Raw genomic sequence first — 15,037 nt, 5'->3', positions numbered from 1 at the left:
GTGGGTCATCAGTGGCGGCGGCGCGGAGGCCTTGGCCAGGGAACGCCCTGGCGAGCAGAGGACCGCCGCCCCCATGGCCTGCGCTCCTGCGGTGCTCCTCGTCGGCGTCGCGGACGGAGGTTGCTGGCGGCCCGGGCCCGATCTGGGCTTGCGGGCCCGATCTGGGTCGGGCGGGCGGGGAGGCTGGGAGGGACGTCTTGCCTGGAGTGGGCAGCGTTCGTGGAGGGCCCCCCAGCCCAAGCCGGAGGAGCGGGAAGGTTGGCCGCAGTGCTTCGTGCCGTTGGGTGTGAAGGCTGCGGTGCCTCGCCGAGTTGGAGTCTTCGCCTAGCCTCTCCATGCGGTGGGTGTTTCGGAGTTTCTGCGGTTTTTGCAACTTCATCGACGAGGGGCTGCGACGGCGGCGGTGCGAGGCCTCACGGACGGTATGCCCCAGTGCCGGGGGTTGGGGAGGCTTGCGATGACTCGGACGAAAGTCTAGCTTGGCTCAGTCGGGCCGGCGGCGACGGCGCCCGCGGGTGGCGTTCCCCTCCTTGGAGGCGCCGCCGAGGAGTGTCGGAGTCCCCCTAACCTGCTTGTAGCTGGATGTTGTCTTCGGGCGAAAGCCTCGATCCGCGGATCGACTCGGTGGCGGCGTCTTCGACGTCGTAACTCTGTTGGGAGCATCGGGTATGGACACACGGTGCACAGGTCCTTGGCGGCTTCAATCCGGCGTCGCAGCGGTCCATGGCAGTTCATCAAGGCACTATGCACGTCTTTGCTGGCATGTTCTGGAGGACTGCTTCTCGGATCTGTCCAAGTCCCGCCATTGATCTCCTTCGGATGGTGCGTTGACAAGGAAGTTCCTTTGGGAGCCGTTCCTCTTCGGAGGTGCTTCGCGTCGGTCGAGACGTGGCTTGGTTTGTTGCTCAGGACAGGTTCTTTGTGTTGTGGTTGTTTGGTCTGTAGCCGGCGTTGTGTGGGGTTACGCTCGTTGCTTGTAGCGAGTGGTGCCGTTCTTGTACTCAAACTTCTGCCTTCTATAAAGATAAGGTATGCCTTTGGCGTACTCTCGAAAAAAAAAAAAATAAGCGGCCATTTTGGCCGAATCCTATTCATTGCCTTGCGTGGCCCGTATCTGGGGCACACAGGGCGGGGACTGTTTAGGCCAGACCCGTTAGCGAGGCATGTTGGTTTCTCCTCGGCTTTTTTCTCTTTTCTGGTTTCTTCGGTTTTCTGAATGTTTTTCGTTTTTTCTGTAGGTTTATTTTGAGCTTTTCTAGAACCTGAACTTTTCATTTTATGAATTTTTTTACATTTTACTATTTTTTAAAATGTGAATTTCTTTTAGTTTCTAATTTTGGACCTTTTTTTTGTTTTTTGCACACTTTTCAATATTGAACAATTTTTAGTTTTGATTTTTTTTTTCAAGCTTGAACATTTTCAGTTTGTACATTTTTTTCAAGTTCGAAATTTTCTAGATTTGAACATTTTTCAAATCTAAACATTTTAAAATTGAATATTTTTAAATTTTAAACATTTTAAATCTAAACAATTTTCAAATTTGAACAAAAAGAAAAAAATAAAAATCATATAACAGGAAACTAGGACAGAGGATTATCGATGGGTTGTAGTCCGCATCGGAAAAAAACAAACAACATGGGCCTAGCCCATTTAACCTATGTGGTTTTGGAAGGTAGCTCTTGAGCACTGCAATTACTACTATGTCGCAGTCTACGAGGAAATTTATTGCCTTGAAGTAAGATACTGAATCACTACATGGTCATCAATCATCATGGTGACTTTCCACCGCAATACTTTTGCTTTATTACATGTAAAATTTTGCTTTCTCCATGGTGGCGCCGTCGATGAGCTTTGATAATCTTCATCTCTTTAGGTCTAATCATCCAGAGTGGAGGCATTGTTGGGAGGTTTGAGTCAAGGTTGGAGCTAGATGTTACACGGACGACATTGTCGATATCGCTTCCAAAGTGACAACTCTTGCTTTGACCTTCATTGGCCGAGCTTAGCAGTGACAAACTTGCGTCGTTATCTTGCTGAAGATATTGTCTACTTGTTGATCTGCTAGCCTTCATTGATTCGTCTCAACAATTGGGATGAACTTGTACGGGCTGTTTGTGAGACAGTGCGAGGACATGGTTTATTTCTTGAAGACTGTTTCGGTTGAGAATTTCTGTAGTTACCGATCGACCGGGTCGTAAATCCAATTTTCTTTTTTATGAGCCTTTTCAATCAATGTATTTTAAGTAAAAAAGGCATGCATGAAAAAATGCAATTACACAAAATCAAAGTTGCACATATATATCAAGTTACATATCAACGTGGAATTTTGCGTCTATGAAAAAATAGCCCATACGCAATTATTATGTATATATGTGCAATTACACATATGTGCACATACGTGTGCAATTGGACATAAAAAACAATATAGGCTTTGTTACACACAACCCTGCATATGAGCGAATGCGCAACTATATGTAACTACATGTCAGAAAAATATGACTACTGCAATTCACGATGAATAAAAATGCAATTACATGTATTGTTCAAATGAACACAACTATTTGCTCGTTCACTTCTTCAACAAGTACTCTCTCCCATGAAAGCAAGCCTAGAGCGGTAGAGCCTTAGAAAAAAAAAGCCTAATAGTAAGAACACAAAAAAAAGTCCACGGTAAAACAAACAAAAATGCTTAACAGGCAGAACTAAAAAAAAGCCCACGATAAAAAAAACAAAAAGAAAAGGCCTGACATAAGGAACCTAGACTGCGAGCACCATAACAGATCCTGAAATCCCGACTCAAAAAGAGCGGAGAAAATTACATCCTGAACCAGCTGAAACTATCATTTGTGCTTCTTTGGTTCAAAAAAAAAAAAAAACCACAAACGAAACAAGAAAATTGACTAGTGACCGATTACCTAACCGACCAGTTCGCCATCTCGCATAAATACAATGACATTCTATGTTGACACAATCAGGATCTGTACTTAGTATGCTCATAAAAGGGATAAAGGGAGTGATGTTTTGGCACCCGGGAGGCCTATGCTCCCGGTTTTTAAACTTCTTTTTAAATACACTTTCAAAATGTTAAAAAATTTGAACACGAAATTTAGTGGGTACATCTCAAAATTTTACATGTTCACAAAGTGGTTCCACAGAAAACCGACATTTTAAGTGTTTTCTGCAAAAAAGACAAATTTTGATGTAGAAAAAGGTTGTGTATGAGACGTTTTGTTTATCTTTTTTACACAAGTCACAAAAATATCTGTTTTTCGCAAAACTTGATGTGCGCACGTAAAATGTCGATACATAAGCGAGAAATTTTTTGTTCGAATTTTTTGACATTTCAAAATGTTTTTTCCGGTGACAGGAGCATATGCTCCCATGTGCCGAATTGAATTTCCCCATAAAAGGGAGATAAGAAATTGAGGGCGACTAAGGGCCATGACATACCAACCATCTCATGCGTGTCGTGACATTTTGCAAATCCATAACTGATAGGGATATTTTATTTTTGTTCAGCTACTAGCTATCTCACAAACGGAAGAACGTGAGCGCAGGTGCGGAGCGGGTGCATGATATGATGACGTGTGGGGATGGATGTAGTACATATATGATACTGGATCTTATACGTATTTATTTATTTACACATGGGACAAATCAGTGCAAGGTTTGTCCAAATGCTGCGGCAGTATCACATGATAATACAGCAGCAGAGGGAAAGGTTAAAAGTTTTCTATGATTGATGCTGGAATAGGAAATGGACGGCTGACAGGAAGTTGAGAAAGAGGCCTGTCTGTCTTGCAATGCGATTTGTAGCTTGTGTGATCAAGAAGAGGAAACATCACAGCTCGTTTGGCGATCAGTTGTTTCTACTTGCTTTTCACGGAACCTCGTGGACGGAAGCGGGAAGCTCCCAGCATTATAAAAAAGAACATGATCTAGTTAGTAAAAGAAACTAGAACCAAAGACCAAACATGCGCAACTAACTCAAGAAAATCGTTCTCATATGTGCGAAGGGATTACCAAGTTGTTTGTTGCACGCTGAGGAGGTTGGTGGTATTGAAGGGGATCAAGGTGTGCAGAAATACACCTTCGGTAACACTTTTATTGATGACTCTTTCATTCTCTTAAAGGTAGATATGAATAATGCAATCTTATTGAAGCAAGTTCTTGATATGTACTCTGCAAATTTGGAACAGCTTGTTAGTGTGGTAAAATCCAGCATCTTTTTCAGTCCTAACACACATGTTGAAACGAGAGTTGATATTTGCAATACCTTGAACATTAATACAGAAGCACTCTCTTTCAATTATCTTGGCTTACCCGCTTTGGTAGGACCGGATAGAAGTGACTGTTTCCTTCACTTTGTGGAAAGAGTATTCGAACGCATAAAGGGATGGAAAGAGAAATATCTTTGAATTGGAGGCAAAGAAATCTTACTGAAGGATGTCGCCCAAGCTATCCCATATGGGAATATTCTCAAAGCTGGTCCGAAGGCGGGGTGTTCCTTTACTTCGCAGAGTATTGTAGCCGACATTCAAACTTTTAAGAGAGGATATATTTGGAGAGTTGGAACGGGTACCTCTATCAACGTCTAGAAGGACCAATGAATTCCAACAAGCCATGACATAAAGGTAATCTCGCCTCGGGGTAATGATGTGTGTACAAAAGTGTATGAATTAATCGACCCAATCACGGGCCAGTGGGATCAATAACTTTTACACTATATTTCTAACTCGTTGGATGTTCAGAGGATATTGCAAATTCCACTCAATAAAAATTCTTTTGAGGACTTTATATCTTGGCATGGTAGAAAATTCCGAATATTTTCAGGAAGATCAGCATATCATACAGAATGGAGACACCAGTTTAATGGCGTAATCTGTCGGGCACTTATCCAAGTTACAACCATTAACAATCCTATTTGGAAGATCTATGGAGCTTGGATGTGTCGGCTAATGTGAAAATTTTCTGTTGGAGGGCGATGTATGTCATTCTTCCATTGAAATCAATTCTTGTCAACCGACATATAGGTACCTCGGGGCAATGCCCTCTTTGTCAGTCGACACCTGAAGATGTTCTACATATAATGTCAATCTGAAGCAAGTATATGGAGTGCCGACCTGAAGATGTTCTCCATATGATTTTCAAATGTCAATCTGCAGCAAGTATATGGAGCATGGAAAAAAATAGCGCGCTATTTCAACGCTAATAGCACGCTATAGCATATCTGGAGAGCCGACGCTACGCTATTTTGACGCTATAGCGCGCTATTCGCGTTAATAGCACGCTATAGCATGCTAATAGCGTATTTTTAGACCCACGCTATTTTGTTATAGCGCGCTATTTTTTTCCTTGATATGGAGGGCACTTGGTATTGATAATAATTGATGCTTGTCTGGTGGATCGTTCTGGTTCGGTAGTTTTGGAGGAGCTTCTCAAATCACCACCGTTACCACTCCCTGGCTATTCATCTATCAAGATACATGAGATTTTTGCTATTGCAGCATGGTACATTTGGTGGCTTTGTAGGGAGACAAACTCATGGAGAAAATATACCGCCTTTTTTCTAGATGTGTTATGTCTATCAGTGCTTTGGCTGCTAATCATGCAAAAGCCAAGTCACGAGAAGAGGACGTGTGTGAAGCCAAGAGGTTCTTGTCTGAAGCTGAATGTTGATGCTGCCTTTAACGTGGATGACTTCACTGGTGCTGCTGAAGCTGTAATTCAGGACAATCAAGGTAATTTCGTAGCTGCTACTCATCACGTCCTTTCTGCAACAATGGCGGAAGCATAAGCTATGCAAGCTGGCCTTGAACTTGCGGTTCTTATTGGATGCAATTCACTAGAAGCTAAATCTGACTTGAACTTGCGGTTCTTAGGGTGTACTGATGCTATAAAGTATTGTTCGGGTGAAGATAAAATTATCTATGCTGATTGTATTCTGAGTGCAAGTCTAACTGGGTAGGTGGGTTTAAATATTGCCCGAGAGAGATAAACAACACATCACATGCTATAGAACTATTTTAGCTCAAAGTTATTTTGTAATTGGGTCGATGAGCTCTTAGGAGTAGTTTGGTATTCATTATTTGGGTCTGAAATCATGAAATTCATTTTGAAATTTTATAGGTGGACTGTTTGGTTGCTACAGAATTGGACGTCATTTCATTTAGAAAATCCAGCAAAATGACTTCATAGGTAAACACAATTTCAAGTTGAGATCTGTCATTTGTCATTTGTTTAGGTAAACACAATTTCAAGTTGAGATCTGTCATTTGTATTTCTCTATGGAAGCCATTTACAATTCAATATTGAATTCTGCTGTCATTTGCAATTCCTGTGGCAACCAAACAAGTATCTATTTCTAGAATTACAATACAAATGAAATAAATACATGTATTCATTTCAAAATGCTACAAACGAAATGAAAGCCTAGCTTCCAAAACGACTTCTTAATTTCATTTTACAATCTCTCATGAACAACGATGTAACTATTGTTTTAATTTCACGGTAGCAAGTTTTACACGCACTTCTTTTACCACTAAGGTTTTTTATAAGGCGACGCTAGGCTAATATATTATGATGTTTTTACCCAAAAAAACTGAAGAAAACTGACAAAAATCCCACACCACACACCCAAATGCGCCTCTGGCAAGTGCCTTGGCAAGTGCCTGCTTTTAGGCGTTGTCTATTAGAACCTGGTAGAGTACGATTCAGTTTTGTGTCCATAAAGCGCGGATGAAAGACGCAATTAGGCAGGCCCTGCTATGTTGTGTGGTATATCTGGAAAGAGAGAGGTCCGCGAGTGTTTGATGGAAATGAGCTGTCAGCTTGCTCACCGGATCAAAGGAGGTGGATTCGATGGCGGCTGCCTTCCTCTTGTAAATGAGAGTCTGCTAGGCTTGCGGCCTTCCCTTTACTTTTTGATGTTTTTCCCTGCTTGTTTTTAGGGGTGTAGTGCTACACAGAATCCCCACTTCTTTTACTGAATACAAGCAGAGATCTTTTTGTTGGTGTAAAAAACAGAGCAATGTTCTCAATTAAAGGAATGCTTAAGAAAAACAGCAGCAGAGCTGGCTAGAACTGAAGTGAAGTGAACCATCAACAGAGTCCCGAAGCAGCTTGGTAGATGCCTAAATGGTAGTACGGAGTAGCAGGTTTGTGACTACTACTTAGAGTTTTTACCACCCAATAAATAAGATAACAGGAGTAGTTATATCTGACTGGCTCATCTGCATTAGCAAATCTGTTCCTACTATTACGATATGTGTCCCAGCTGAAGTGGTGAAGAAATATAAATCAGCACGTTCAGCTCCAGCAAGAACCAAGAAGCATGGATCCTATCCCACTGCAATACTAGTTCTCTCACAATAGAAGAGCACACGAATTAACAAAATATAGAACAAATGCTCTCCTTGCTCCATCCCAATTTTCAAACGGAGGGTTGGGGGAAAGCTGGGTAATCTAGATGCCTAGTCGAAACAGGGGATTTCTCTTTCTTTTCATGGAGGAAAGAACATTCGAGTGAACAGCATCCCATCAGAAGATGGGGAAAAAGAGAGATGAAACAAGAATTATTTTTAATGGCGCCGCTACATCGATCAAGGGAGGAACAAATAAGCTCCCTTTCTTAATTACGGTGACATGTATATGCTGTCGATTCCTCTGATCTCTGGCTGGGTTGCGACGTCACTGCGCCGCGACGGTGCGGGAGGACGAGGAGGGCGCCGCGTTGGCGGCGGTCGGGGAAGAGGGACCCTGAGGGCTGGTGCGGTGGAGGCGGCACTTGAACGACCCCGGGTGGGTGGCCGGAGCGCAGACGCACTTGTAGGCTGGCCCGTGGGTGGCGCCGGAGGGGGCGGACGCCGACCCGGGCCACCTCCTCCGCGTGGTCCTGGGCGAGGCGGCGGAGCCGGTGGGCGTGGTGCTGCTGCTGTGGTGGCCGGGGCCGTGGAAGGTTCCCTCCTCCCCGGTGGTGTCCACGTAGTTGGACGCCATGTTCTGTTCTGCCCCCCTTTCCTGTGTCGATCTAGAGCCTGAACAGTACACATCATAATGAAGAAACATGAGATTTCGATTTCGATTGATCCTTGGCTGGAAGATGATACACATGAACAGATCGGCAGATCAGCAGAACAGAAGAGAAAGAAGAGGTGGATGGGCTACCTGGGAGAGGTTGAAGAAGGCGAAACCGGCGGAGCGGTGGCAGGAGGAGGCGAGGTGATGTGCCGAGAGCGGCAAACTGCGGGTACCCAGCGAATACCCCTGGATTTATACGGGAAGATGGGTGCCCGCGGGCAGGACGGGCCGCTGCCCGGGATTCCTCTCCGATACCCGAAACCTCGGGCCCCGCCCACCGACTCGCCGGCCCCACGTCAGGCCGCCGTTTGTCTGTCTCTGCCTCTCTGGGCTAGGGTGAGGCAAACGAGGCGCTGGAACGGCGCCGCCGCGCCAAATCCATCAAAGAGAATGCCCACAGATATGGACTGGAGGGCGCGCGCGGCGGCCTAGCACCAGAGTCTGTGACGTCCCACCTAGACACGCAAAATCCGTCGGCGTCGCGTAGGCCCGCGAGAGGCGTCTGCCACGATAGCCTCTAGATTACGCGTGTGTCTCGCCACGTACGCGCGCCGTGCCACGTTAGGAGGCTCAGCTGTCGGTACGACGGCGAGGAGCCGGAGCGCATGGCCCGGCGGCCTCTCGCCCAGCGCGAGTTTGGTTGCAACGGACCAACGGTGTATCCCGTCTCCGCTGAGTTCATAAAGTCGGAATCAAAAAGTGGAATTTAGTCTCTCGAAATCGGCGTTTAGGATGATTCTGCCACTCGCCCAGAACGGAAACTATAAACACGAACTGAAAAAATAGAATTAAAATTTCGCGGGAGAATTCATAGATGAACACATATAGATGATACTTTCATGCTCCAATTGCGCGCGCCCTCCAAGCGGTTGAACTTCCGCCGTTCCGCCTCCGTGCGGAACCCGCGGCAGCGAGTCCCCGCCGCCCAAACCTGTGCCACCCCTAGAAGAGCTACCGCGGCTAGCCATGGGGTCGCGTAGCTCGGTCGAAGCAGCGCTGAAGCGAGGTGGATTCCTCATCGGAGAAGGTGGAGCGAGGCAGCGGAGCGAGTAGGGTTCGGAAACCGAAGTCCCCTCTGTGGTCCATTTTAATACGGAGCGGCCCTCGAGTTTTCCGATCCCTCGAACTGAGTTTACGGGCAGGCCGCAAGTTCGGGCTCCGTTTTGGGTCACTTTCGGCCCGAACCCGTAAACTCGCCGGAAAATGCGGTTCCGACTGGTTTTTCGGTTACTGCTAGAGTTGCTCTAAGTTTGGTCGTGCTTTTCTTTGGGAGTATAGTCGATTTCTACGTTTTTAAGGAGCCAAGCTTAGCCCTGACGAAAAGAGTAAAAAAACCGTGCAAGTTCGCAAATGGCGCAAGCACGCACACGTCACTAAAAGTACGGGAGAATTCTGCAACCTCCTGCCGGTCCCTGAATGAAAATGGGAATAAGTTGGAATGAATTTTATTAATGGACTTCCTAAATCACAGCGTGGTCATGACTACATTTGGGTTATCGTAGACCGGCTCACCAAAGTTGCTCATTTCATCTCCTACAAGGTGACCTATCCAGGAACCAAGTTAACCAATTTGTATATGCCCCGAATCGTGAGTCTCCATGGAGTTCCGAAGAGAATAGTGTCGAATCATGGTACCCAGTTCACCTCGAAATTTTGGAGAAGCCTGCATGAAGCACTTGGTACCAAGCTAGCCTTCAGCACTGCCTATCACCTGCAGACCGGTAGCCAAACAGAAAGAGTAAATCATATTCTCGAAGATGTGCTTGGTGCGTGTGTCCTTTCCTATGGGACAAAATGGGAAGATTGTAGGGAGTTCTCCTACAATAATAGCTACTAAGCTAGTCTGCATGGCCACCTTCGTAGCCATGTATGGTCGCCGTTGTCGAACCCCTCTCAATTGGTCTGAGACTGGAGATAGTCAAGTATTTGGATCTGACCACCTCCGTGAAGCTGAAGAGCAAGTTCAACTGATCCGTGATCGCCTAAAAACGGATCAATCCCGCATAAATGTTGTCCTACCATTTTTCTCCGTTCGAGCTCTTCGTCTAGGCGAGGTGTTTCACCGACAACCAGGTTAGGGACGCATCTTCCTCCGCACCTGGCGGGTGTAGGCGGCTCTCGGTCTTCGGCCTCGGCGCCGAGGTCATCACTGCTTTCTTCTCTGATGGCGATGTTTATTTCTCAAACCCTTGGTCGACATGATTTTGGAGGAACAAGCATATCCGAGTCCAAACTGTTAATATACGACTCTGGTAGAGATGTAGCGATAGATCAAAGGTGGTATTTGTTGTTTAGCTTGATATAATTCTTCTTTGGATGTGCATGAAGGATGTCAAGATTAGATTGATTTGTCATGCCGTTGTGTAGATCTATGCTTAATGTTGCTTATGTGTTGTTCTCCATGCCTTTCCTGCATACCGTGTTGTGGACCTGCATCAAAATGTCGTCGATTAACTAGTTCTTGGTCCATTATTAAACATTGGAGGTTTACAATTGAACTAGGCCTTCACACAGTCCTGGTCGACACCCAAGACTCCTACGTTCCTAAGACCCAAAAGAACACAACTATGATGTCTCACATGTTCCCTCGGAGAGCGGAGATTCTCTCCGAGCTGGATGATGTAGGCTTATGTTCTTTCCTGGTCGACCACTATGAGCACCTAGCTCGCGCCTTGTACAAGCAGAAAGCGATCAAGGCCGGCAAAGCTCACAACACAGGGGACTTGAAGGGCCAGAAGATCACTATGAAGTGGCCTCCCTTCATGTCCACCTTTGTGCTAAACAAGATGTGCAATCTTCAAGAGTGGAGTACGGACTGAAAAAGGGTTAGAAGAGGTGCATTGGAACAATGTAACCAAGAAGGTTCATGACTACTATGGATCGGAGATGTCCTCATAGCAGGCGTACAACCACCTCCGCAAGTGGAGGTCAATCAAAAGTCTCCAAACTTAGAGACCTTAGCGGTGCAAGCTGGGATGAGAACACACACACACCATTATCCTCGAAGACGAGCACTATAGAGGCCATGTCTCGATATTAACACTTGTCACCTTTTCACGATTTGTTGGCTCAGCTAACTAATTTTGTGTACCATGCGATAACTAACCAACACTTTCCTCTCTTAGGAACACCCCAAGGACTCCGACCTGAACAAGCCTATTAGCAACTACTTCGAGATGTAACAGATATTTTTCCTTTGGCCTGGCCACTGGAAGATTTTCCATGGGCTCCAGTGAGCCACTTGGCCAGCATTGTCTTGACTACATTGACACCTAGGACCCTGGCACCATCCCTGTTGATGACAACTATTCGCAGCCTCGTTCTCCTACAGTCGATGCTAGTGTTGCCGTTGGTGGTTCTGGTGTTACTAGTAAGACATTTGTTGACCCTAGTAGGAAGAGGAAGAGGTCGGTGTTGGTAGAGGAGGACGTCAGCAGCATGAGACATCACCAATCCCACCCATCCCGATGTTCACTCGGGCTTCTACTTCGTCGTCATGGATGCCACTGGGATCAGCACAGATGCGAAGATGGTGACTCAGAGACACCTCTTCAACAATAGGGCCAAGGGGAACGAATTTGTTCAGATGGCTGAGGACCATAGACAACTCTGTCTGAGGACCTACCTCACGAAGAAGTACTACGTGTAGTGTTACCTTCCATTGGGGTGGTGGTGGTGTCGCATGACGATGATGATGATGATGATGTAGGTTGTATATTTTAAAGTAGCTAGGACTTGATGAACATTGATACCGATGCATGTATATTGTGCGAGGTGGTAGTATTAAATCTCTTTTGATGTGGTGGTAGAATGACACCGTGGTAGCTAGAGTGATCGTTAGTAAGATCACACTAGATGGCAGGATGAACAACTCTGATGTTTTTGCCCATATGATCATGCATGCTTACATTACTTGCTTTATATTCTGAACTTTATTTCTCATTGTTTCTTGCTTATATTATCATACATGCTTAATTTAGTTCCTATGTTCTATCTAGTAAAAATTCAACTGGTTCGTGGTGTTCCACGGAAAGTGCCCGGAATCTACACAAGTTAGGATGATGTTAGCCCACAAGTGACTAGTTACGGGGGAACATCTATAAAGGGTTCAAGACGAGAGAGGGGGAAGAAGAAGCTTACTCCTAGTTCTTTGCAGAACAATCAAGATACTATGAACCTCCCATGAACGCAGGACATGTCGTTCCCGAGATCGAAGAACATGGAGCGTCAAAGATCACAGGTCATGGAGAAGCAAGTAGTCTCAAGGACTTCATCATCACGGGACTGGTGATCTGGATTATGTATTTCATCCTCTCCTAAGAATATGTGATCGCATGTACTAAGCATGTAAGATCCTAAAACCTGAACTGGTAGATGGTAAGCTCACCAAGTAGAGGTGCGCGGTGACCATAACGGGCCATATACAACCTCCAAAACAATCGTGTTGCATCAGCACAACCCAAAACCCTGATATATTGCCAACCAACCTCAAATGGCGCCTTCATGCAGGCTGAAACGATGTTGGCAACCAATCGTAGTGCAAAAAACAGGCACACACTCGGTTTTTGCTGAAGCAGCAGTTGGCGCGCCAAAACCCAGAAATAGGCAAAAACCATGCGAGCAACCAAACAGACCCTAAATGAACCGAGGGTGTCCATTCTGCTCCGTGCGAACAATCCCTCGCCCATTTTCATTTCCTGTCGGTTCCCACAAACCACTAGCTCTCCTATTGCCGGCAAAAATAGCGAATAAGGGGTGTATGTGGAAGAAGGGCGACCACAACAACCACGAGGATGGATCCTCCTCGGGCCACTGCCGCCAAGGATCATTGCCCCTCCATGTACCTTGGGCACCTCTGCAAGCATGGAGGCCGCCCTCAGCCCCTCACCTTATGGCAGGAAAGGCGATCGATGCCATGGCCGAATATGCACCTCCCTGGCGGGTAGCACTTGAACCGATCTAGGGTCCCGGTACCTCCCATGCCACGAAAAGGGCCGTAACGGCCTCGATATGCACAACGAGCACGTGCAGAACAACAACACCTATGGCCCCAACTCGTAGTAGGATACATGCTACTGCCGTTGGACCTGCAGAACGGCACCGCCTACGGCCCCAACTCATAGTAGGAGCAGGACCTGCGCCCCCTCCCCCGGAGGAACAGAAAAACAATGAAGAGCATGATCGGGAAGAATGTGATGACACTGTGGACCACGAGTAGTTTGACCTGGAGTAGTTGGCCATGTGGGAATGGGTTCGCAAAGACCTTGCGGCAGTTGGCGTTGGCACAACAACACCTTGCCCACGCCTCCAATGACTCCACCCCGCCAGCTAGCCCCGGTCCGGTCATTGTCCCCGTGAAACGCCTGCTCGGCTCCCGCCAACACCAACATATTGGCCACCTGCGCTAGAGACGTTGATGTACTGTTCACCGGCTCCGGCACCACCGTGGCCGTGGTTGCGCGGTGGTTATGTCGTCAATGACAACAAAGACGTACAAGCCTTTGGGCGGATCAAACCTAGTTATCTAGGGTTTGTATTTAGTTTATCTTGTTTTGTTTTGTTATTATGTTTTTTTATCGGTCCTATGTCAATTATGTTTATAATACATACAATCGAGGAAAGAACAAAACTCTATTTTTTTGTTTGCAGGCCGCCCCAGCAGACAAAACCATTGTTCAAAAAATCTACCAAGATACCGATTTTTTCGTCCGATTTATCGTGAATCGGGTGGTACCGATAAGATTTTGGCATATCGGTTGATTTATCGCCGGCGCCGATATTATGGCCGATTTTCAGTGTGATAGCCGATATTTCGCCCGAGTTTTGCTGAAATTCGGTCTAGAGGTCGATATTTTCGTCCTATAGTTTTATGAAATATGCATTAGCTCCAAATTTGAATATATATTGTTTGAAATGCAAGGGATCCAGGTAGTACTTCTGCTAAATGCTCCAATATTATTTTTACATAGCATATTATAGAATATTTAGTGCCAAAAAATTAGGATTTACAAGAAAAAAGGCGATAAATGGCCGGCCGATAAAAAAGATTAATCGACCGATAAGTGATTAATCTCCATTTTAGAATTGACCGATAAATTAATGATTAACGATTTTTTAAACATTGGACAAAACAATAGGTCGGCGTGGAGAAGTTTTTTCCTACGGCACGCTGCTCACTTGATTTTGGACTCCAGGATTTTGTTGTGGCTCTGGATTCGCGTCGGCGATTTCGCGGTGTGGACTGTGGCGGCGTGTGGCGGTGATGCGTGCCGAGGCCCGAGGGTAAGATTTTTCCAAGCAGGCTAGTCACTCGATTTTGGAATTTCGGCGACGTCGCTGCGTTCCGTGTGGCGGCTGCTGCCTGCAGTGGCTCCGCTTCGCCACTGGCCAGTTGCGATCATACATACTCCGGGGCCGGCCGTGCTGGCGACGTCCCACGCGATGTGAACAGCTGCCGGACGAGGACGCACCCACCGCCGCCGTGTAGAGTTCTGTAACCGTATGCATCGGCGAACGAGAGGACGACAGATGATCAATGGTAGTACTCTAATTGGAGGCATTGTTCGCTCTGTGATAGAAAGGTGACGAACAAGGTGCCCACACCTCAACACCACGGCGACCAAACTCTATCTCATCTGCACCGGCCTCTATTATTGGTTCAATCCGGACCCAATTTGTTGGAACATCTGCAAGCGATACACCACAAGCACTAGCCACCCGTCATATCATGTTCTCCCATGTCGACATGTTGCACAACGACTAGTCGCTACCGCTTACTTTCGACCTCTACTTCCGCTCCTCCTCCAAGAAACAACCGCAGGACAGAAACTATAATCTGGTAGATTTCGAAAGGAGATGTGAACATCTGACGGAATAACCTGCTGCACTGTATAATTAACCTTATCTACGACAGTTCCTCGTGGTCGTGGGGAAGGAATCAGTCCGGTCAGGGACGAGA

At 46.3% G+C, this 15,037-nt stretch overlaps 1 protein-coding gene across 1 annotated transcript; it reads right to left on the bottom strand.

Moving 5' to 3' along the window:
- Positions 1-7,473: 7,473 nt before the first annotated feature.
- On the bottom strand, positions 7,474-8,231 carry LOC124678926. Its single transcript, XM_047214781.1, has 2 exons — positions 8,167-8,231; positions 7,474-8,036 (listed from the first exon to the last, which is right to left on the bottom strand). Exon 2 carries the CDS (start codon positions 7,996-7,998, stop codon positions 7,690-7,692), a length of 309 nt encoding a protein of 102 aa, XP_047070737.1. The 5' UTR covers positions 7,999-8,036; positions 8,167-8,231; the 3' UTR covers positions 7,474-7,689.
- Between the last annotated feature and the right edge of the window lie 6,806 nt (positions 8,232-15,037).

This window comes from Lolium rigidum, chromosome 7 (genome assembly GCF_022539505.1).
Source record: "Lolium rigidum isolate FL_2022 chromosome 7, APGP_CSIRO_Lrig_0.1, whole genome shotgun sequence".
In the NCBI taxonomy this organism is placed as follows: Eukaryota; Viridiplantae; Streptophyta; class Magnoliopsida; order Poales; family Poaceae; genus Lolium; species Lolium rigidum.
The sequence above is the reverse complement of the archived record's forward strand: the minus strand, read 5'-3'. Positions and strand labels throughout refer to the sequence as shown.

Coding starts and splice junctions, on each gene's coding strand:
- LOC124678926 (XM_047214781.1), bottom strand. CDS start 7,998: ATGGCGTCCAACTACGTGGACACCACCGGGGAGGAGGGAACCTTCCAC.